We start from the raw sequence: 22,242 nt of genomic DNA on the forward strand, positions 1-22,242 counted from the left end.
TTCAATTAACATATTATTTTATTTGAACATAAAAATAAATTGTAACACCCAAAGCATGTGTGGAGTGCAATATTTCTGTAAATGTTAGGGACAGAAAAATGGAAATTTCCATTTCCATTTCCATAGAAAGGCTCACAAAGGAACAATGGACCAAAATATGTTTTAGTACACAGAAAAACACGACTTATCCCACACACTTTCATACTTCTAGTTGCTACTATATTTAATAGTTCCTTTTATATTGTTCTTGTATAAATTAGCCTATATTCCTAAATATGTAGTAATAAGTATAGTTATAATAGAGATTTGTTTCAGCTTTTGTGGTCACGTTTGTACGTGACCTAAAAGAGACATCACACGATATTTCCTGGGGACATTCCAGGTAATTTTTTTTTTGGGGGGAATATAAACCCACAAAGTATTCTGTTTTAAGGGATTTTATTCTCACTAAAATGGTTATGACCTGTAAGACTTTTAAAACATTTTGCAAAATAATATAAACAGTATAAGCTCTATACGTAAATAAAGTTGTAATATTCAATCTACACATTTACCATTTACATTGTCCTAAACATCTCTTTTGATAAAGAAAGAAACAGTCTGATCACTAGTCTTTTGTTGCAATAGCAGCCTATAAAGTGCTATATTTAACTTTTTAACCATAATGGGTAAGATGAATTGAAGAGTTGCAATTTTCTTTTTTATTAACGTTTCTTTATTAAAACATTTCCTGCAGGTATGCCCTGCCCCCTGCTGGTGATTACTCCCTAAACCTACCACATGTATTTGCTTTCATAAATTTCACTCGAAATGAAAATGCTCTGTTTATCATCAGCCCATCATACCTTCATATCTGAATAATACTTGTTGTTAATATCAGGAGGACCGATTCTTTATCAAATGGTGGTAAACTACTTTTTCCTATTATTATGTGAATGTTCATTGCATTTAAGTTCAAAATACTCCCCTCACCTCTGACTTCTGTCCTTATGTTCATTTAAAGCTTTGTATTTTTCGAGATGTCGGTAAATTTCTTGCTGTCCACGTCCCCTCCTTCTAACGTAGAATCGTGACCGCGCTTTTAAAATCCAAGCGTGGCGAGGAAGGCCGCCGTGAACGCGCGCCGGAGGCTTGACGTCACTGAGGCGCCCTGGCTCTCCTGAGCCGCTGGTACTGCTGGTGAAAAGATGGGAAAATCTGATAGACATTTATCGAGGAATTAACGTAAAATGAACGATTTTTGCAGCTGACTTATTTTTGACAGAGGATCCACTATTAGCAAGGATTTGGCTTCTACCAGACAACGACAAAGGTAGTTTGTTCGGAGGGTTTTTCTCCTCTGTGGCTATTGTGTTAGCGAGAAAAAAAAAGGTTCTTCTTGACCACATAAATTGGATATACTAGCCTCCATATGTAACGGCGAGCTAACGTTAAGCGTTTGTCGTATTTCCCTTTCTTTTATAATTAGCAGTATCACAGCTACATATATGTAAACCGGTGAATGAATAACCGTAGCTTGAAATGAAAAACCGTTGAGCTGAGGAGAAGGAAAATGGATATGGTTTGATATGGGTGTCTCCAAAGCAGACACCGTACGGAGTCGATGGGATTGTGCAAAAAAAAAAAGGAAAAAAAGCTTTGATTCCCGTTAAACGTGTCACATTTTGACGACACTTACGATTAACTTGTCACATTAAACATCTACCCAGCTATCTGACAAACTGTTATTTCCGTTTGTATACAAATTTTCACGCTCAGACATTTTTCCCCCCACAATGTCCAGCATGGACAGTCCCCTCCTTCCCTCCCTTGCTAGTTTTAATCCATAGCGATAGCAAATTAGAAGAATGAATCGGAGAGCCAGCATTTATTTTGGTGGCAAAATACACAATGGAATATAAAACTCAGAAGCTAACAAACGGGGTTAAAGCGTCATTAAAGGCACAAGTGTCATGCTTTACTGTTAGCCGGCGTGTTAACGTGACATTAGCAGTTAGCAAGGCCAAACACACTCAAGATAAATGTCTGTGGTGGACATATATACATACATGTATGTATGTATGTATACACACACACACACACACACACACACACACACACACACACACACGTCAGACTACTTAGACACATTACATTACTACCAAAACCTTGTAACATTAGACTATATGTGCAAATTATATGGTTGTGACCTGAAAGTACTTGTTACAAGATTAACATTTTGTTGAAAGCTAACCTAAAATCACTTCTACCTTTGGCCTTTGGCCTCAAGTAGATTAGAGCAAAGATTTCGCTCCAAAGGACCCTTCACTAGAAGAATTTTCTTCTTAGACATGACTGTGTACAGTTGCGTAACTGTCTGTACTGCAGGAAGGTATTCAGTTAAGACAGTGAAACCTTCAGTCTGTACTGGTACTCTGTTTTCAGTTTTGCATGCATTCAGTTGTTTTATTCATGTGTTATTTTGTGTGCTGTTGCTATGCAGTTAACTGGGAACAATTGTGTTTTCTTTGCAGATTGATGTCCTCATTTGTAACAGTGGCTAGTTTATCTTTGAGGTCTGTTAGCATCAGCAACCCCTGAGAGTGGAGTGTTTCAGACCTCTGTTGTATCATGAACATTGTGCTCACCAGTTTAAGCTGGATCTCTAACACTAGTAAAATTCATAACGATATAACCAGATACTAAGGGTTGTTCTTCAGATTTGGTAGTGCCTCCCTTCTATTTAGTCAAAAATGTACGGTAGTGCTCGCTCTGTTGGCAGAGGGGATACAAACCATAGCGGAGGAAGAGATGGAAGTGGTACTGGTAATCAGGGATCTGGCCGTTCCCCTCGGCTCCCCCGTTCTCCTCGGATGGGGCACCGGCGTACCAACAGCACTGGAGGCAGTGGGGGAGGTCCTGGAGGAGCAGGAGGCAAGACCCTTTCAATGGAGAACATCCAGTCCCTCAATGCTGCGTATGCCACCTCAGGACCAATGTACCTGAGTGACAATGAGGTCACCATGGGAGGTGACCACCTTCCCAAAACTGGTGGCACAGTGACCACCATGGGGAGACAGAGGGTGACTTATGGGTCGAGAGGTAGCAGCAGTGGAGTTGTAGCAGCAAGTACTCCTAATATCTCCACCACAGTGCCTGCCAATGCTGTGCTACCAGCAGGCATGATGGCTGGAGATGCCCTAGCTTTTGGAGATCACCACATGGCCTCCACAGTGCCCCATTCTCTAAGGCAGGCAAGGGACAATACCATACTTGACCTGCAGGCCCAACTCAAAGAGGTACTTTGCCAGTTTTTTCCCACGATTTTCTCAATTCTGAAATTTTGATGAAGAGGTTAATTTATGGCATTCACCGGTCATATGTTGGGTTGTCATGTACCTACCATTTATCCTGCGTTCTCAGGTTCTGCGGGAGAATGAGATGCTGCGGCGAGAAGTGGAAGTTAAGGAAAGCAAACTCAGCTCCTCCATGAACTCTATTAAGACCTTCTGGAGTCCAGAATTAAAAAAGGAGCGAGCTCTCAGAAAAGATGAGGCATCCAAGATCGCCGTCTGGAAGGAACAGTATCGTGTTATTCAAGATGAAGCACAGGTGAGCGTTGCTTAATGCTTAAATAGACTTTTAGCCTCTGTTTTGTTTTTTGTTTTGTTTTGGGGGGTTTTCCCTCTAATTTCATCATATGATGTCTCTCAGTCTGGATAGATTTGCCAAACTTCCAGAGCTTAACATGTTTGAGGAGGGGGGAAAAAAGCATTTCAAGCAGTGTGTCCGCTTTAGTACAAATGCTTTTCTCTTTTTGTTCTCTCTCTGCATAGGTTAGTGACAGTTTTTGAGCATCTAGTTAATCCTCTTATATGCAGCTATATGCTTGTGCATTTTAGATGAAAAAGGGTGGAAGTCTCATCTGAGGAACAGGATGAAAAATGTGCGAGGAAAAAAAAAAGAAGAGATGAGAACATTACAAAAGGTAGCAATAATAAAGGAGGGCTTTGCAAATAGTGCAATTTACAATTTACTAATACTGCGTCTATGCAGTATGTAATGATTAGTGTTTAGATGTTTAACTAAGCACTAATCATCACATACTGCATATATGCAATTTGAAGATTTTATCAAATCTCTCTTTTTAAATTTTTTGTCAACATTTTAGTGAAGCAATCACACCTTTGTGACCTACACCTGTTAAAACTAAGTATATAGCAATACACCGTACATATTTTGGCACCGTTAAATAGGAGTTCATCTAAGCAGGTATTTCTGTCTCGACTCCCTCTTTCTTAATAAATAAGTGTAGTGTCGACAAACTTTGCATAGGATGGTTCTATGGTTTAAAATCTAAAAGTGTAATTGGATAAGTGCAGATAAGGTCTTTTTAAATACTCTACGGTAGGTTGTTGGGCTCGTGCAAATTGGGTTTCGTTAATGAAGAGGCATCGTCTTTGTTTCACTGTGGTTCTTAATGGGTGGGCAGACCTGTATAATTTGCTGTTTTCACTCCTGCTGAGTCACAGAATCACACTCTGGACTAATTCCCAGTAATGCCTGACTAGCACTGCGTAATCAGCGAGTGCTTTAATTTAAAGATGTCTGCTTTTGTATGTCTGCCTCCGCCTCCCACACTGGCACACGTGCAATGGAAAGCATGGACACGCAAACATGCACACAGCAGTGTACTGACTCTTTGCATTAACTTACGCTTATTACATTTACTTACTATAACCTTAACCCTAACTACTACTTGCGTAGATCTTAGTCTTAGGCCTAAAGATAACTTTACGTTGGTGGTTCTTAAAGTGGAGCCATTTTAAGGAGGTGACCAGAGAGTAACTAAAAAAAGGTTGACTGAATATGATTTTAGTTTTGTCGAGAAAATAAACTGCCAGAAATTTAACCATAGATATTTTTAATTAGTTATCGCTTTTAAAAATTGTGAGGTGTAGGTGGTGTGAATGATTTTCCGCTTGCAGAAAAATGAGAGGAATGCTACTTAACTATAACTTGAAACCTGTCTTGCTTTTAAAAGCATATGATTTAAATTATTGCTACTTGCTTTTTGTCTGTAAGAGTAAGCTGCCTCCCTTCAGGTCCTCATTGGAGGGCATTTGTTTAAGTTTCATGTAAAGCTGTTTAAGCAGATGTCTACATTTTTATGCATATATTTAAATGGATTACTTTGAATTTGAACACAGTGTTTCCCAATTCATACCACAGGCGAGTCTTCCTCTGCTTTGTTCTTCCTCTGTTTTGTTTGCTGTTGTAATATTAATGTTATATACTGCCATATGTTGTAGTGTGAATTGACCATCTTCATCCCCTACATTAAGTCAGATAATAATAGAATAATCACCAGTTATTTCTTGTTAATGATTCCTTGCCGCATTGATTAAACGCTGCTTTTTTTGTGAGATTTGCCAAAGATGTTTAATTATTGGATGTGGTGATGGCGGTGCCACAGAGTTAAGTTACACAAAATGTTTGTATCACATTATCCAGTGTGGAAGATAAGCTGTAGATGATGTGTTGACTTCTTGTTATATCAATTTAGAAAGTGCATCATATAACCGCAATGTTTTGTACTCTTTCAGACACCTAACTCTTGTCTTTTCTCAGAAGAGAGTGAGAATATGGGGGCTGAGGAAGGGAGGTGTGTGTGTGTGTGTGTGTGTGTGTGTGTGTCAGTTCTTGTCCGCACATGCATCTCCCCATGTGTGTGCGTCTGTTGTGTCGGGGGGGTGGATCGGTGCAGTCACAGCAGTGAGTCAGCCTTAGTCACGGGGTGGAGAGGGTGATGGAAAGGGATGGTTAGTGAGAAGAGAGGTGAGAGTATCAGAGGGAGGTAGAGAAGGAGTGTAGACTGCTGGTGGAAGGAGGGAATAACAAAGGAAGGAAAGGGAGGGGGCGCGGGAGGTGGAGGATGGAGAGATACGAAGGGAGGCAGACACTGACTTCTCTCTTTGTTCTGTCATCTGAAAATGCTCGCAGCTGGTTCAGACCAGAGTGTAACACAGCCTTGTGTTACTGTCTCACAGCAACTCTGCCAAGAGTCTGTGGCGTCAGATGCCACAAACAATGCAATACTATACGGGGCTTATTGTGTTTCACCACTTGCATCTCTCTGGCCATGAATTGCAACAATGCTCAGAAAGCCTCCATGTTTTGGATCTATAAGTTGTGGCGCTGCTGAATTTTCAGTTATGATTAGTTTTTGTTTGGCTGGATGCAACGCAATACTCTACCAGGAGCCATTCCCAGAAAGTAGCCCGTGCATCATTCATAAAATCAATAAAATTTTCACCTCGTCTCCCTTGTCATATAAATAGCCTTGCAATAAAGGCTAGAGAACAAAGAGTAGAACCAGTAATTGTCAGCAGTTATATGTGTGTCTCTCCCCTGTCCCTAGCATCTCCAGATGACTGTTCAGGCTCTCCAAGATGAGCTAAGGATCCAGAGGGACCTGAACCAGCTGCTCCAGCAAGATCCTGCTAGTCAAGGAAGGGACCTGGCCCTGACATCCGAACCTACAGAGGAGAACTACCGACGGCTACAGGGTGAGCATGAGAGGCAGGCCAAGGAGCTCTTCCTTCTTCGGAAGACCCTGGAGGAGATGGAGCTGAGGATTGACACACAGAAGCAGACCCTGGCAGCCAGAGATGAGTCCATCAAGAAACTACTGGAAATGCTGCAGAGCAAAGGTGGGTTTAAGCAGGAAAAACCAAAATAGTTTAATGAAGTTTACAGTTGATTGATTATTAATGACTGTTTAGCTGTTTGTTGCATGTCTTCTGGTTCATGTATAGGGTTCACTAGGAAACAAATAAACTGTTTGAAACTGTAGGCCAATCATATTCATCCATTAACATTTTATTACTCAGTAGGTCTCAGGTTACCACTTGTCCCAGCCTATTTTCCTCAGCTCCTTTAATGCTCACACAGCTGTAGGTCAATTGTGGCATTCACTGCTCCATTTTCTAGACATGATTTCTCCTTTAAACTCAAGCAGGAGCTTAAAGACACTCCAAGCCTGTGCTCAGGTGTTTTTAAAAAGTAATTGCATGCCGTCTTCCCTAGGGTGTAAATACAAAGGACATGAAATCTGAAGAACCCAAAGGTACATGAAATTAAAAGAAACCTAAAACTCCTTCCAGAAAAAGCTTAAACCCATTGAACCCTCAGCAGTTTTGGGGCTTTCTTTTAAACTCCTGTCACATATGTACTCACTCTGGGCTCATTTTAACAGGGCAATCATAACTAGATTTTTTTTTTGCACAGTATAAACACTCAGGCCAGTCCCCAGAACGGTTGGTGTCCTATAACAGGTGCGGTGAAACACTCAGACTGTATGTAAAAGATGGATGTCACCTCCATAATGTCACCTGTTGCTTAACAAAGTTACAAAGTTCTGTTGGGAAGTCTTCGAACTGACCGTCATCTTGTTTTTAAACTGGACATGAGTGAGGCGGCGAATCTGAAGATGACTGTATGTTCATAGGTTAGCAACTCATATCCTGCTTTATCCTCCCTTTTGAGTCTAATAGATGACAGTAATTACAAGGGAAATATTTAAGGGGGAATTTGCTTGGAGGGATAGAATAGATAGGCAGGTTTAAGGCACTTCTACCTTTGGTGCTTGTTTTTAGAGCTAGAAACTACACTATATTGCCAAAAACATTCACTTGTCTGCTTTCAAACACATACGATCTTGTTCATACAATATGATGTCAGCACACCCTTTGCAGCTATGACAGCTTCAACTCTTCTGGGAATACTTTCCAGAAGGTTTAGGAGTGTGTTTATGGCAATTTTTGACCGTTCTTCCAGAAGCACATTTGTGAGGTCAAACACTGAGGTCTCCGCTCTGATTGATCCCAAAGGTGTTCTCTCGGGTTTAGGTCAGGACTCTGAAGGCCAGTCAAGTTCTTCCACACCAAACTCGCTCATCTGTGTCTTTTTGCACCTTGGTTTGTGTACTGCTGTGGAATCATGCTGCAACAGAACATGATTCCAAACACGAAGTTGGGTGCATGAAATTGTCCAAATGTGTTGGTGTACTAAGCATTAAGAGTTCCTTTCACTGGAACTAAGGTGCTGACCCCATCTCCTAAAATATAACCCCATGCCCTAATACCCCCTCCACCAAACCTTACACTTGGCACAATGCAGTCAGACAAGTACCGTTCCCCTGGCATCCACAAACCCAGACCATCAGATTGCCAGACGGAGAAGCATGATTCATCACTTCAGAGAACACATCTCCACTGCCCTAAAGTCCAATGGCGGCATGCATTATAGCACTGCATTTGGTGATATAAGGCTTAGATGCAGCTGCTTGGCCATGAAAACCCATTCCATGAAGCTCGAGCTAATCTGAATGCCGCATGAAGTTTGGAGGTTTGTAGTGACTGACTCTGCAGAAAGTTGGTGACCTCTGCACACTACTTCCCTCAGCATTCGCTATGATTTTTTTTTTTATTATTATTATTTTTTTTTTAGGATGGCAGGTTTTTAAGGCTTCAGGGGTTCAGTAAGTTAAATTACACTGCCCATTAGGTTCAATGTTGTGTGCTTTGTTTGTTTGGTTTTTCTTTTACAGTAGATGTGCAGAGTCTATCCTCGGATATCCTTACCTGCTAAACAATTGTGTGCTTTTGTTTCTTTGTTTGTCTCTGAGAGTTAAACACAATTGGCTGTTGTAAACATCTAGACTTCATAATAGTCTTTTTACATACATCAGAATTGTAACAAGTTGTTATGTTTGCTGTGTTAGGACCATCTGCCAAGGCATCAGAGGAGGACCAGGAGAGGACAAGGAGACTGGCTGATGCAGAAATGCACAGGCATCACCTTGAGAGTTTGCTGGACCAGAGAGACAGGGAGATCACTGCTCTGAGAGAGGTAATCTCCAGTTTATTAATTTTGGCATGCATTACTTTTAAGGCTTTCCATCATATTTGGTTTGATTGGTAAGATATCGATATTCATCAACCGTGTTTTACATCTGACATAGCAGGAGCTGCACCGTCGGTATGAAGGAACTCCAGAGTCCACCAAAACTAAGGCCCTACAAACTGTCATTGACATGAAGGTGAACATTTAGATAGAGAAATGTGTGTGTGTTTATAGTGTATTGGTGACAACATGCTATTGGTGATAACCTTTTTCCATTAACTCCAGGATGCAAAAATCAACTCAATGGAGCGGAGCCTCAGGGACATGGAGGAGGAGCTGCTAATGCTGAAATCGAATGGACTTCTGAGCTGTGAAGAGCGTCAAGAAGAGATGAAGCAGATGGAGGTTTACCGCAGTCACACAAAGTTCATGAAGAACAAGGTCAGAGACTGTGTAATAATTCTTATGGGGTTTTTTTGTGTTCACACATAAAACCCTAGAAACTACCTTTTTCTCACGGTAGCTGTAGCTTGTAGAGGTGGGAATCACCATACATCCCACGATACGATATTATCACAATACTTAACGCACGATACGATATTATTGCAATTTTTTAAAAATATTTTGCGATATTGAGATTCTGTACATAAAGGTAAACTTTATCAATATTCATTTTATCTAATATCAAAGTCTCACACTCAGTCTTTCTCTCATTTCAGTCAGTTTTATTGTTGACAAACTGAACGGTTTGTATTACAGTCTAGTCCAACTTAACTGAATGCAACCATCTGGTACAATTATAGCTATTCTGAACTATGCAATTTATGAAAACTATGCAGCCCATTTAGCAACTGAAGAATTTGAAAGTAAATTAAAACAAAGTATAATTTTACATTAAATAAAAAAGTTTTAAACTTAAAATAAAATATGTTTATTGCTGCCAAAAAAAAAGTTAAACACATTTGGACAGTGAAGGAATGTCAGGATTCTTGCTCAGAAAAAGGAGCTGATCAACATGCTCTGAAGTCAGAGCATGTTCCAGTCCACAAAAACTTTTTTTTGTAACAAAATATCGATTTCTGCTGTCCCTGTATCGATACATTATTAGCAAACAAAATATCACGATACTACACAGTATCGATTTTTCCCCCCACCCCTAGTAGCTCGGGAGGTAGAGCTAGCCATCTACTGATCAGAAGGTTTGATCTGCATGCCAAGTATCCTTGGGCAAGAAACTAACCCCAACTTGAATGTCTGTGATTGGTAGATAGAAAGTCATTGTGTGAATGGGTGAGTGAGCCACGTTGTATACAGTGCTTTGAGTGCTCCGCCAGTAGAAAGGCGCTATATAAGAATCAATTTACCATTTTACAATTAGTCCAACCCTTCCTCTTTCTTTCTGCGCTCGGGCTAATCTTTTTTCAGATGGAGCAGGTGAAGCAGGACCTCTCCAGGAAGGACACCGAGCTGCTCGGTTTGCAGACAAAACTGGAGACGCTTACCAACCAGTTCTCAGACAGCAAGCAACACATTGAAGTCCTCAAGGAATCCCTCACTGCCAAAGAGCAGCGGGCTGCCATCTTACAGACGGAGGTAGAGTATCCATACTTTCTCACCCACTGTATTGGTATAGACCAGGGGTCGGCAACCTGTGGCTCCGGAGCTGTATGTGGCTCTTTAGTCCTTATATTGCGGCTCTGCATGGTTTGGAAAAATAAATCTAACTGAAGTGTATTTTATTTGTGTTAGTTCTAAATTGGAAGATTATTCTGATCTTGAAATATAAAAATAAAAATAAAGTTATATTTTATTATTTTTCGTCGCTCAAAATAAGCGTCACACTCAGGGAAGCCGGTATACCTGCCGAAATGACGTGCATTTACTGAGACCTTCAACCCCAGGTAGGCCAAGTATGGAGAAATGTAAGAAAAGAAAAATATCTGAAGAAAATACAACATTTAATGATGCCTGGGCAGATTCATTTGTATTTACTTCTGACGAGAGTGGCCTACCAGTATGCCTAATTTGTGGAGTGTCGATCTTCGGATCCACATACGTATGTGAACAACTATTCTCCACCATGATCTATGCTAAAAACAAACACCGCTCACGCCTCACAGATAACAGCTTACAGTCCTGCGTAAAGAGGAAAGTGACTTTGTACAGCCCCGATCGTACAGCATGCACTGTGCACAGAGGTTCAGGAGCAGAAGTCCGATTGTAAACATATCACGGCAGACCCAACGATGTTTACATGAACATGCTCTTCAGCATCTCTTTATTGACCACTTTTCACACACACAGCCGGCTGTAGCTTTGCAGCTCACAGCCCGACACATACAAACAACAGCAGAGAGAACAAGCCGGTGAGGCGTGATTGCGGATGCCACTCAGGTACGTCACGCCCCGCAAAGCACATTAACCAGGTAAAATAAATATTATGCAGATACTTAATATTTATTTTTAATTTTTTAGGAGCATAGTGCTTTTTTCCAATTATTTTTAAAATTCTGGTCAAGGCTCCGCTACACTCCGATAGCCCAGAAGGGATGACGGCTCACAGTTTTTGTTTGCTACATGGATAATTTGAGTTCAGCTTTTTAATTAATTAAAGCATAAAGGTAAAAACCAATATACACAGTGTTGTCTTCATTTTAGATGTCAAAAAGTATTTGCGGCTCCCAGTGTTTTCTTTTCCGTAGAAACCGGGTCCAAATGGTTCTTTGGGTGTTAAAGGTTGCTGACCCCTGGTATAGACTGTAGAGGCCTTTACACACCGGACTCATAACCATTCACACCGATTGCATAATTTAACTGGGTGACTGTGCAGCTTCTTTTTTTTTTTTTTTCTTTCCTGAACCAAGCTTGATTTTTATTTTTTTAAATCTGGATAAACAGGCACACCTCGTATCTCAAAACATTGATAGGTACTGAATAAACAATGACATGGAAATAGTAAAATAATAGTATTTTTTATCTCAGAAACACAACACCGCTCTGAAATCTTCCTCAGAAGTTTAAATCTTTGCTTTTGTCCACACTCATTTTTAACTTGTAGCAGGACACGTCTGTAGTTCATGTCCGTAAACTGCTAACCCATCTTGTCTATCTAGGTGGATGCCTTGCGCCTGCGTTTGGAAGAGAAGGAAGCAACTTTGAATAAAAAGAGCAAGCAGATACAAGAAATGTCAGAGGAGAAGGGAACCCTCAATGGGGAAATCCACGACCTTAAGGATATGCTGGAGGTTAAGGAGCGCAAGATCAATGTGCTTCAGAAGAAGGTAACGTTAACAGAGAATAGTGCAATCTTATTTTTGAAATGGCAATATGTGTCCAACGCAAGATCAATTTTATTGATGGTTACTTGTGTTTTCACTGCAGATCGAGAACCTGCAGGAACAACTGAGGGACAAGGAGAAGCAGATGAGCAGCCTGAAGGAGAGAGTAAAGTCTTTGCAGGCTGACACTTCCAATACTGACACTGCTCTCACAACACTGGAGGAATCTCTTGCAGAAAAGGTGGATTAATTTCTGCAGACTTGTATTAGTCCATAATAGTTGATAATCTGTATAAGAATCTTGCTTGATTCTTTCCTCCACCTCTTTATAGGAGCGGATCATCGAGCGTCTAAAAGAGCAGAGAGATAGAGACGACCGGGAGAAGACGGAGGAGCTTGAATGTACCAAAAAGGAGCTGAAAGAGTTGAAGGAAAGGTTGAGCTTACTGCAGGGAGACCTGTCAGACAGAGAGGTGAGAAACATATGCAAAAAAACACACAGGCAAACTCTTGTTTACTGTGATTCTATTAATATAATAAAACAGTGCTGTCAGACACGGGCATCAGTTTTTTGTTGTTTTTTTCCCCCCTGTTAGTCCTAACTTTGCACTGAGGCATGGATGCCTGCATTGGTGTTAATGTATTCTTAGTCTGATGCTCTGTTAGTTAAAGCTGGAATGGATTCACCTTTACGTGTGTGTGTGTGTGTGTGTGTGTGTGTGTGTGTGTGTGTGTGTACGTACACAGACCTCTCTGTTGGACCTAAAGGAGCACGCCTCCTCCCTGGCCTCCTCAGGGCTGAAGAAAGACTCCAGACTCAAGAGTTTTGAGATTGCCTTGGAACAGAAGAAGGAAGAGTGCCTCAAACTGGAGAATCAACTTAAGAGAGTGAGAAATACATTAAATACGTATTAAATACAAATACATTAAATAAAGCTTCAGGCACCTCACGTGGCCTGAAATGTCTAAACTACAGCCTTTGTTCTCCATCAGGCTCAGAATGCAGCGTTGGAAGCTCAAGCCAACACTGAGCTGGCTGAGCGCATTAGGAACCTCGAACAGGAAGTGGCCCGCCACAGAGAGGATTCTGGGAAAGCTCAAGCTGAAGTGGACCGCCTCCTGGAAATACTCAGAGAAATGGAGAATGAGAAAAATGACAAAGACAAAAAGATCAGTGAGCTGGAGAGGTGGGTTTGTGGATCTTGTCAGTGTGCATGTGTACATGTGGTGGATATTCAAGGGTGGATGCACCATATAAATGTGTATAACAAGTATTTAATGAGGTATAATGTAGGTCCACAGTTTGTCTCTGGGACTTCTGACCTTTGTTCGTCGCATGCGATGTAAACATCTGACGTGGTATCGCTGTAGAGACTGTTGTGGCTGGCACATTAAAAGCAGTCTAAATTGGCTTTCTGCCATTTGACATCCTGGCAGGAGTGCTTTGAAAGCTGGTGTTTGAGGTTTTGTGAGGTGGTTTGTTTCAGTGTTGACATGCTCAGCAACAGGCAGCTTCTTTTCATGTTCCTGCAATTGTTTTATTATTATTTTGTGTAACATGACCTTGTTAGATCCAGAAAAGATGCTGCATAATCCGTGAGCTGATATTTTATGAGTGAAACCCCTTCTGTCTTGTTCTCCATGTTTGCTTATTTTCTTAGTCTGAGTCTGCTTTTCTCTTTACTGCTTTCTTGTCTTTTCATTGGAAATTTCCCACCCCGCCAGTTTGGCCTCAAGGTTAGTGACAATGCTTTTCTCTCCTCCTCACCTTGACACATTTCTCTCTCTCTCTTCCTGTGGAGCTGCAAGCAGTTGTCTTTTTCTTACTTCTGCTCAGGCTCATTTTTCCTTTTTTGCTTTATTGTTTTTGGGTTTGTTTGTTTGTTTGTTTGTTTGTTTTTTCACTCAAAGTCAAAATGATGCCTGAAATCTCACCCAAGCAAGTCTGTAAGATTGTGAATGTTTGTTTAAAATGGCAAATTATACCTCTTTATGTCCATATTTGAATCAACTACATTTACTTGGTGTACAACGATTAATGACCTAGAAATTGTAACGTGGGAATGTCTGAGTCATCAAGCACATACCTAATATACAATATTTGTTTTTGGTCCCATGACTTTATTTGCATGAGTTCCTTTATTTAGTTATGGATAAGCCATCTGTGTCACGCATCCGTAAGCTCAAAGTGGTAAAATACAGCGCTATATCTTGAAAATGCTTGCTGTTCACTTGTGTGTAAGACACATTTTCACTGTTCTAGAGGAACTGGAGCCCAAAATGAGGTCTGATTTGTCCTCTTGCTCCAAATAGAATATCTAATGTAACTGACTTCCTGTAGGCAAATGAAGGATCAGTCGAAGAAGGTGGCATCACTGAAGCACAAAGAGCAGGTGGAGAAGAGCAGGAATGCTCGACTTATGGAGGAAGCCAGGAAGAGGGAAGACAACCTGTCTGAGAACTCCCAGCAGGTGAAGGTGAGGCTTGCCTGTGGATGATCTGCACTGTGCAAATTCTGTAGGAATGCTACTGCCTTTCTCAGTCAGGGTACAACTGGGCGAATCTGACATCTCCTTCCTTCTTCTACTGTGAAGGACACTTTACGCCAAAAGACAGAGCGCATAGAGGAGCTGGAGGAGGCCTTGAGAGAGAGCGTTCAAATCACTGCTGAGCGAGAGATGGTGCTCGCACAGGAGGAGGCTGCCAGGTCACTTCAGGAGAAACAGGTACACAAACACACAAATATAGCAAAGCAATATTTATGACCCAGCACCGCACGGTTAAAAGAAACTGCAGTTCTTCCTCTGTCGCCTTTTTCTGCTGCCACTGTGCTGTCGCTCATCCTTTCTCTCCCTCTCTGCCTGTCCGTCCTCTTACTTCCTCTTCTTTCATCTCTGCTTGTCATTTTCTCTTGTTTTGTTTTTTTCTCCGCTACACACCGCCTCTCAGAAGCACTCACTCAAAGCAATGCATGAGTCCAACCTCGCCAACTTTAAGTGGTCTAAGGTATGAGCCCAGTATGTGTCAGTGAGCAGCGACTCTTACAGGGGGTGGACACAATAAAAGCAACACCTCTACAGTTCATGCAGTCTCATGCAACAACCCTGCACAGGATACATGGGTCAAGTTTTAGTAATTGTTGGAGGGACTGCATGTGTGTGAAATGTGCTGGTGTTGTTTCCAGCCCATGTAATTTATGCGCCTTTGTTTACCTGCTGTTTGCTTTTAAAACGATGCTCATTAAAGTTTTCACTTTAATGAAATCCAAAGCCAAGTACATTTTTACTTCGAGCATGAATTATTCATTAATTCCCCTGTTTAGTCTGTTGTGATTAAGTAAATGTTTAATAAGGAATAACTGTAGTGCCTGTTTAAATTAAATAACAGGTAAATGAAATCCAGTCTTGATCCCTAGTCCTTCCCATCAGACCACGTGAATTCTGCTGTCCCTCCCTCTTATAAGAGACTGACAAATCATCCAGTGTCTTTTCTGGAAAAAAAAGCTCCATCCTTTTCCCTGGTGGATTTCAGGTAATCCACTCCAATCATCATTGAGCTGTTTGTGTGTGTGTGTGTGTGTGTGTGTGTGTGTGTGTGTGTGTGTGTGTGTGTGTGTGTGTGTGTGTGTGTGTGTGTGTGTGTGTGTGCGTGTGTGTGTGTGTGTGTGCGTGTGTGTGTGTGTGTGTGTGTGTGTGTCGGTGTTCCCAGATGGAGGAGCTGCTGGGGGCCATGGAGAAGGTGAAGCAGGAGCTTGAGTCCATGAGGGCTAAGTTGGCCTCCACTCAGCAGTCTCTGTGTGAGAAAGAGGCTCACCTCACAACCCTGAGAGCCGAGCGCAGGAAACACCTGGAGGAGGTGCTGGAGATGAAGTAAGAGACACACACACACACACAGTGGGATTGCATAGACTCTGGATTATTGATCACCGCCTTAATCTTGTAAAATGTCATCCAATTCTGGCTTTTCCCAGATGGCAGGCTAATGTTGTGCAATGAATAATAAATGATAATCGAGCTATTTACTTTTGTGGGTAAATGCCACATTGTTACATCTCCACCTAACAGGCAGGAGGCGCTGTTGGCGGCTATTAGCGAGAAAGACGCTAACATTGCACTACTGGAGTTGTCATCCTCTAAGAAGAAGAAGACCCAGGACGAAGTGGCTCAGCTGAAGCGGGAGAAAGACAGACTGGTGCAGCAGCTCAAGCAGCAGGTGAGGAGGGGGCTGATGGTGTTCACAGAGAGGGTGATGGAGTGAAAGATGTAACGCTGGTACCAGAAGTTTTTCCAGGTTTCCAGCTGCTATATGCAGGAAAATAAATCCTCACAGGACTGATGGGGAAATAATTTTGATCTTTTCTTTAAATAAAAAGTAAAAGCTCTATGAAACTGATGGATTAGAAGTAAAACTGTCTATGTCTAGAATGTGCTGCAGCTGTGTTTTTAAGCACAAAGAAACGGGTGTTACCATGTATTGTTAGTTAAAGTGAATGGCTCTACCTTTCTTTCACTACTACTACTACTCATACTTAGGTCTGACTTTCACACTAAAAGCACTGTGGCATTAATAATTACTGAGCAGATGTGCACGTTAGAGCTCATCTTAGTTCAATCTGTTAATTAGTCTTTGAAATCACATGCTTGGGATGCCAGTGCCAGATGACCATATGCCAAATGGCTGAAATGCAGCAGCTCGGGTTAGAGTTGAGAAAGACGTGTGGCAAAGAATTCTGTCTCCCCACATTCCTGTCTCTCCTCACTGTGCTTGCATATGCTTGTAGTGTTTCTACCTGTGAGGAGCAGATATCTTTAAAATTTTTACTTTTAATTTGGCAAAAACTGAAATAACTACAGGTTAAACTGAACACACGCTGTCAACCAAACTGGTTTCTTTTTATATGCCAGTCTGAAAATGCCTGTTGGAGCCTGTCCATGTTGAACTTGCCTGTTTTATCAAACCCTGCATAGCATGAGTTGATGTCGCATCTCCATCATCTGAATCTTTGGAATTTCTTGGGACAAATCTGAGATGATCTAGGGAGAGGAATTCAATGAGTGTAAATAGCAAGAGAAACTATGTCGTCTTAGATGGTAAATCAGACTCATTTGCTCTTACTTCCTGGTGCACCTTCTGTTTCCACACGCATCTGTGTGTGTGTACAATAACATGCAAATGACGTCTGTGCACAGTGGTGAAAACTGAGCCAGGCAGTGTTCATTAAATGATGAAGTAAGATTAGATTTATCCTGTTAACAATTTGTTTTCAGGCTGTACTCCCAAGATTTCAGCAGTTAGCTATAAAACCTTGGCCATAATTACGATTTCCTCTTCATCTTAGTTGGATGTTTTTAACAATTTGCAGACCCAGAACAGGATGAAGCTGATGGCCGACAACTACGAGGATGACCATCTGAAGACTGCACCTGACCAAACGAATCACAAACCCTCTCCAGATCAGGTAGTTTTCTTAACTGCCATAAACTGCTTTGCTAAATTTTTCTTCAGTCGATTTGTGGCCACGTCTGTAAGTAAGGTTGAACTCACGGCTTGCTCTCTAAAACTCGGAAGTTTTCTGCTGCTACTTTTCTTGTCTGTTTTGCACACTAACCAGATGTTCCTTCCTAATGCTGCAATTGGCTTACCTTGTGGCTAACAGGATGACGAGGAGGGTATCTGGGCGTAGCCAACCTTTTGCCCACCCCCTCCCCTCTCTCTCAGCCATTTTGTTCAGAAGGGTGAGCTTGTATGAAAAGCCGTTGCTCCATTGGCATGTTTGCTTGTCTTCCATTTCTCTGTGGGGTGCTTTTGATGCACATCTCTCCTCACAAACTCATCCTGTGCTTCAGCATTCATATACTGCTTTTTTTTTTTATGGGTGGGGAATTCTGTGTGTGTGTGTGCGTGTGTGTGTGTGCGTGTGCGTGCGCCCAGAGTGTCATCACTTCAAATGAAAGCAGCTTAGCTTTGCATGTCACTGGTCTGATGCTAATGATTGGCTTCTGACGTTTGGCTCAGACAAACAGGTGTTGGATAATGGCTTTAAACTTGATCTAATCAGTGGTTTAGTTATTTGCTTTGTAGGACACTTTGTTTAGCGGCACAAATCTTTACTCTGTCAGAGTGGCTTTCTTTTTCTTTCTTTTTTAAATGCCAAAGACACACCAAAAAACCCCCCAAAAACGCCCAGACTCTTATGGCACAGCCAAGCTTCTCTCAGAAGGGATGTTTTGTTTCTAAGTGCCTCTCTTGGCTCACTGGGCACCATTCACTCAGGCTTTAATGATACTGTCTGCTGACCGTTTTTCTCCTTTGTTAGTGGTTAGTTTGCTGTACTTATTTGTCATGACTAGCTGTTATAAATCAAACATGTAGAAATTGCTCAGATGTACTGAGCTCTGCTATAATGTGCTATCATTATTATTTATATTATGTACAGTGCTTTGCTACTCTAACCAATCGTCATAAAATCGCGGGGCAGATCAGGACTCGACTCGCTGTATCTCAGCATGGCTTGAAACACTATTTGGGAACCACTTTTCTAGCTTTAGGGGTTTAGCAGGAATTTTGGCTGTCATATGAGCTGGTGATGGGCATGCATGTCAAGGCTTATGCTTTCTTTGTTTTTAAACACAAGTGGTGTCTCGTGCTTGGTTCCTTTCATTCTGTTCAACCGTTTAAACCGGGGTAAATTTTATCGTTTAATTTTTTTTTTCGTGCCATTTCCTTCAAATCGCCTTTCTCACTTCTTCTTCCTCACATCTTGCAGATGATACCCCCTCTTCTAGCCCTGTCCCAGAACCGCAGTAAGCTCAAACTTTACATCGCCCACCTGACAGACCTCTGCCACGATCGAGACCCCAGCATCCTCAGCCAGCTCACGCCGCCCGCTCACTACCACCACAGCGACCCTGAAGACTGGGAGGAGGACCTCCAGAAAATGAGCGCCGAACAGGTAATGAAGAAACTCTTAAGTCATCGTGACATTCATCTCTGAGCCGCTTCTTTGATACATATTAAGCTTTATTTTGCGGGAGCATTAAAAATATGCTTTTGGAGAGATTTTATTGGTGGCGAGGCAATTCAAAGAGGAAATCAGGGAATCGGTTCAAGAGACAAACAAACACACTTCCAGTGCAGTAACATGACTTAACATGAAGGAAATGGAAAAGGTGCAGCAGGGAAAACTGATCACAGACAAAAGAGGAATGGAGTAGATGCAGCTGTGTGTTGTTTAAGAACCCTCTTTTAACCTCAGATATACCTAAACATGCACCTTTTTGTGAATTGTGCTGATGGCTGTGTAGAAATGCAAATGCTATTAAAAAGCTATTCCTGCCCTTTCTCCTGCAGTTGGAGCGGGAGCTGGAGGTGTGTGAGAAGGAGAGCGGAGAGCTGCAGGAATATGCCAACTCTGTTCTCCAGCAGATTGCAGACTACTGCCCTGATATCCTGGAGCAGGTCGTCAACGCCCTCGAAGAGTCTTGCTGAAAACTCTGACCTCAGACACAACCCGTCTGAGTCCAGGTCTCCCTACCTCCACCCCCCCAAAAAGTGAAAGGTTCCTGGAGAGAAGAGAAAGTAGGGGGCATTATCACATCTTGCTGGACTCCTCTTCTTCGTGTCCCTCATTCTACCCTGCAACAAACTGTCAGGACCTCTGGGTGCTTTCCTGTCCCACATGTTAATCTGTCAGGCTGGCAAAATTAAATTAGGGATGTTCGTGCTGTTAAATATGGCACTTGACACAGGTAACGACAGCCGCCGATAGATTTTACGTGCACACCTCATCACTGTCAGGCAGACAATAGCACACTATCGGTTGTTGCAAAATAAGTAGCATTTGCAAACACCCCTAATTTGATTTTTGCTTTTTAAAGGAAACTAAAAACTGAACATGGGTGAATTTGGAGGGGAAAAAAAAGCAGACTTGCACATAGTTACGCACAACGGAGAATACTGCCAACCTTTTTCTCCTTAGATAGCTTTATTGATAACAGGAGCACTCGGCTTGATCTCAGTCTTTAACCCCTTGGATTTCTCTCACAGAACTTTCAAGTTGAAGTAGTAAGTTTATTTGTTGCTCTGGACAGGAAAGCACTTTTTTGGTCTTGGAGAACTGGGGAGCTGCTACATCTCGAGGGAGCGGAGAGGAGCTGGGCCCAGTGGGTAAACCATGGATCTGTGTAATAGTTTGGTCCTTGAATAGTAACACTGAATGCAACATTAATATTCTCAAAAGCCTTGGGTCTGTCCACGTAGCTTGGATTAGGATGTAGGTGTGTTACTGTCATCGTCTGTGGCTGGGTCATTAGAGGGGGAGTCAAGGCCTGACCTTTGACATAAAACAAAGGTCAGATTTTAGTTAGTATGTTCTCAACAGATGAGAGAGAGGATTTAAAAAGAAAAAAGAAAAAAAAGAAGCTTTTTTTATTATTGGTGACGATTAATAAGTTTTAGATGGTTTTGCACACTTGTCCACTTGTTTATAGGGTATGCAATGTTTGTTTTGCGAACGTTTTAGTGGCCTTGGAGCATGCACAGAGATAAGTACTGGACCTAACGCAGGGATATTTATTCCTCTGTAATACTGGTGCTAAGGCATGATGTAAGAAATTACAATCTGAACATTCAGTCTTCATCCAAAGTTCCTTTAGATGGTACTCAAAGCCCACCTGATCCTAAGTTTGTCGACTGAATCGCTGACAAAAACGAGCGATGCCTCTGCTGTTGTGTTTTTTGAACTCTTCAGGGCTGTGGTTTTTAATTACTAAGTGCATCTACATTTCCAGAAAGGTCACTTTTCAGCAGATTTTGACTTTTTAGATAAGTTTGTAAATAACGTGATATTTAACATGTGCAGTGACTGAATAAAGGTACCTAGGTGGAAGGTGTTGTGCATTCTCTTAAAAAAAAATATATATATATATATATATATATATATATTGGAAAAGTTAAAGCAGTGCAGTTGTCATTGTGTCTTATTTTGTCTGCAGGACAAAATGTGCGTGTGTGTGTGTGCGCGCGCGCGTGTGACACAGTACTGCCACAATTTGCGGAAAGTCGCGTTCAATAGAGATATATAAATATAACACATATATAAATATATAAAATGTTTACTGTATCGATATGCATTGAATGTTTGCACAGAATCTTGAAGGGCAAGCTGCTCTGAACAACATGACTGTCGAGTTAACGTCCTCAGCAGAAATGGAGGAAAGAAGTGTCAAAAAAAAAAACGTGTCAAAATAATGTGTGAACTACAAATGTTTCAAACCGTGTCTGTGTGATGGGAGAGTACTTTTCTTACTTTTATTTCTAATCGTTCACCAGAGGGTGATGTAAATGTATTATCTGAGATTCCAGTGTTGTCTTTTCTTATGTCAATGGTTTTGGCTGTTTGATGTCAAAGGCAGACCGAGCCTGACGGATAAAAATACGCCTGGCTCTTCTGCTGTCATAAGAGAAACACAATGTTACACAACAGTGTGAAACTGCGCCAGTATACGTCTGAAAATGGGTGATTTTTTTTATTTTTATTTCTATGTATGTTGTAAATTTACTGGTATATTTGAGAGGGAGGGTGTACTTCAAAAAAACAAAAACACCCCCCTGTGTTGGAAGATGTTATTTGGATGCTTGTTTTTTTTGCTCAGTAAATTCTCCTTAATATCTGTAACCTGTCATCACTACAGAAAAAGCATTTTTCAGAATCCCCCCCCCCCCCCCCCCCCCTTGCTTTGGCCTGTGTGTCCCTGCCCTTGCCTTAATGATTTCTTTTTCTCAATTCCTGTTTGTGGAACACAGAGCTGCTTAAGGGGCTTCTGTCAAAGTTCATGGTGTTAGTTTTTATTTTGCATTTGTATAACAGATGTACTGCCTTCTGTTTATTCATGTCAAGAATCAAACTGTGTAAAAAGAAAGCAACATGTTAGTGAGTTATTTGGATTTTGTATGTATGTAAATAAATAAATTATAAGCCTTGTTTTCTTGTTATGAGGGCTTTTTTTTTTCCTTTTTTCCCCTTTAATTTTAAATTCCTACTTTGATTCCTTTCCAATCGCTTCCTACCTTTGAAACA

The 22,242-nt window shown here is 41.4% G+C and overlaps 1 protein-coding gene across 4 annotated transcripts; it reads left to right on the forward strand.

Annotated features, from left to right (window-relative positions):
* The first annotated feature begins 1,131 nt into the window (after nt 1-1,131).
* Nucleotides 1,132-22,146, forward strand: LOC146664733 (ELKS/Rab6-interacting/CAST family member 1-like). 4 transcript variants are annotated; one of them, XM_085411971.1, is made up of 20 exons: nt 1,132-1,312; nt 2,514-3,278; nt 3,403-3,591; nt 6,401-6,692; nt 8,765-8,892; nt 9,005-9,082; nt 9,172-9,327; nt 10,312-10,479; nt 12,000-12,167; nt 12,268-12,405; nt 12,497-12,637; nt 12,912-13,052; nt 13,158-13,351; nt 14,506-14,641; nt 14,759-14,890; nt 15,873-16,033; nt 16,229-16,376; nt 17,527-17,622; nt 18,931-19,116; nt 19,515-22,146. In XM_085411971.1, exons 2-20 carry the CDS (start codon nt 2,733-2,735, stop codon nt 19,650-19,652), a joined length of 3,336 nt encoding a protein of 1,111 aa, XP_085268097.1. In that variant the 5' UTR covers nt 1,132-1,312; nt 2,514-2,732; the 3' UTR covers nt 19,653-22,146. The 4 variants fall into 4 exon arrangements, with proteins under 4 accessions (XP_085268097.1, XP_085268098.1, XP_085268099.1 ...); XM_085411972.1 differs by having other exon boundaries at nt 9,008-9,082; XM_085411973.1 differs by lacking the exons at nt 18,931-19,116; nt 19,515-22,146 and adding an exon at nt 17,821-18,349.
* Nucleotides 22,147-22,242: the final 96 nt, after the last annotated feature.

Source organism: Rhamphochromis longiceps, linkage group LG7 (genome assembly GCF_057381845.1).
Source record: "Rhamphochromis longiceps isolate RC_006_pf linkage group LG7, R_longiceps_female_GT1.1, whole genome shotgun sequence".
NCBI lineage: Eukaryota > Metazoa > Chordata > Actinopteri > Cichliformes > Cichlidae > Rhamphochromis > Rhamphochromis longiceps.

Bases quoted from the DNA above. Each gene is read 5' to 3' on its own strand.
- LOC146664733 (XM_085411971.1), top strand. From the start codon at position 2,733: ATGTACGGTAGTGCTCGCTCTGTTGGCAGAGGGGATACAAACCATAGC. The intron at 14,642-14,758 runs GTGAGGCTTGCC...TCTACTGTGAAG, and splicing joins AGAACTCCCAGCAGGTGAAG to GACACTTTACGCCAAAAGAC. The intron at 14,891-15,872 runs GTACACAAACAC...CGGTGTTCCCAG, and splicing joins GGTCACTTCAGGAGAAACAG to ATGGAGGAGCTGCTGGGGGC.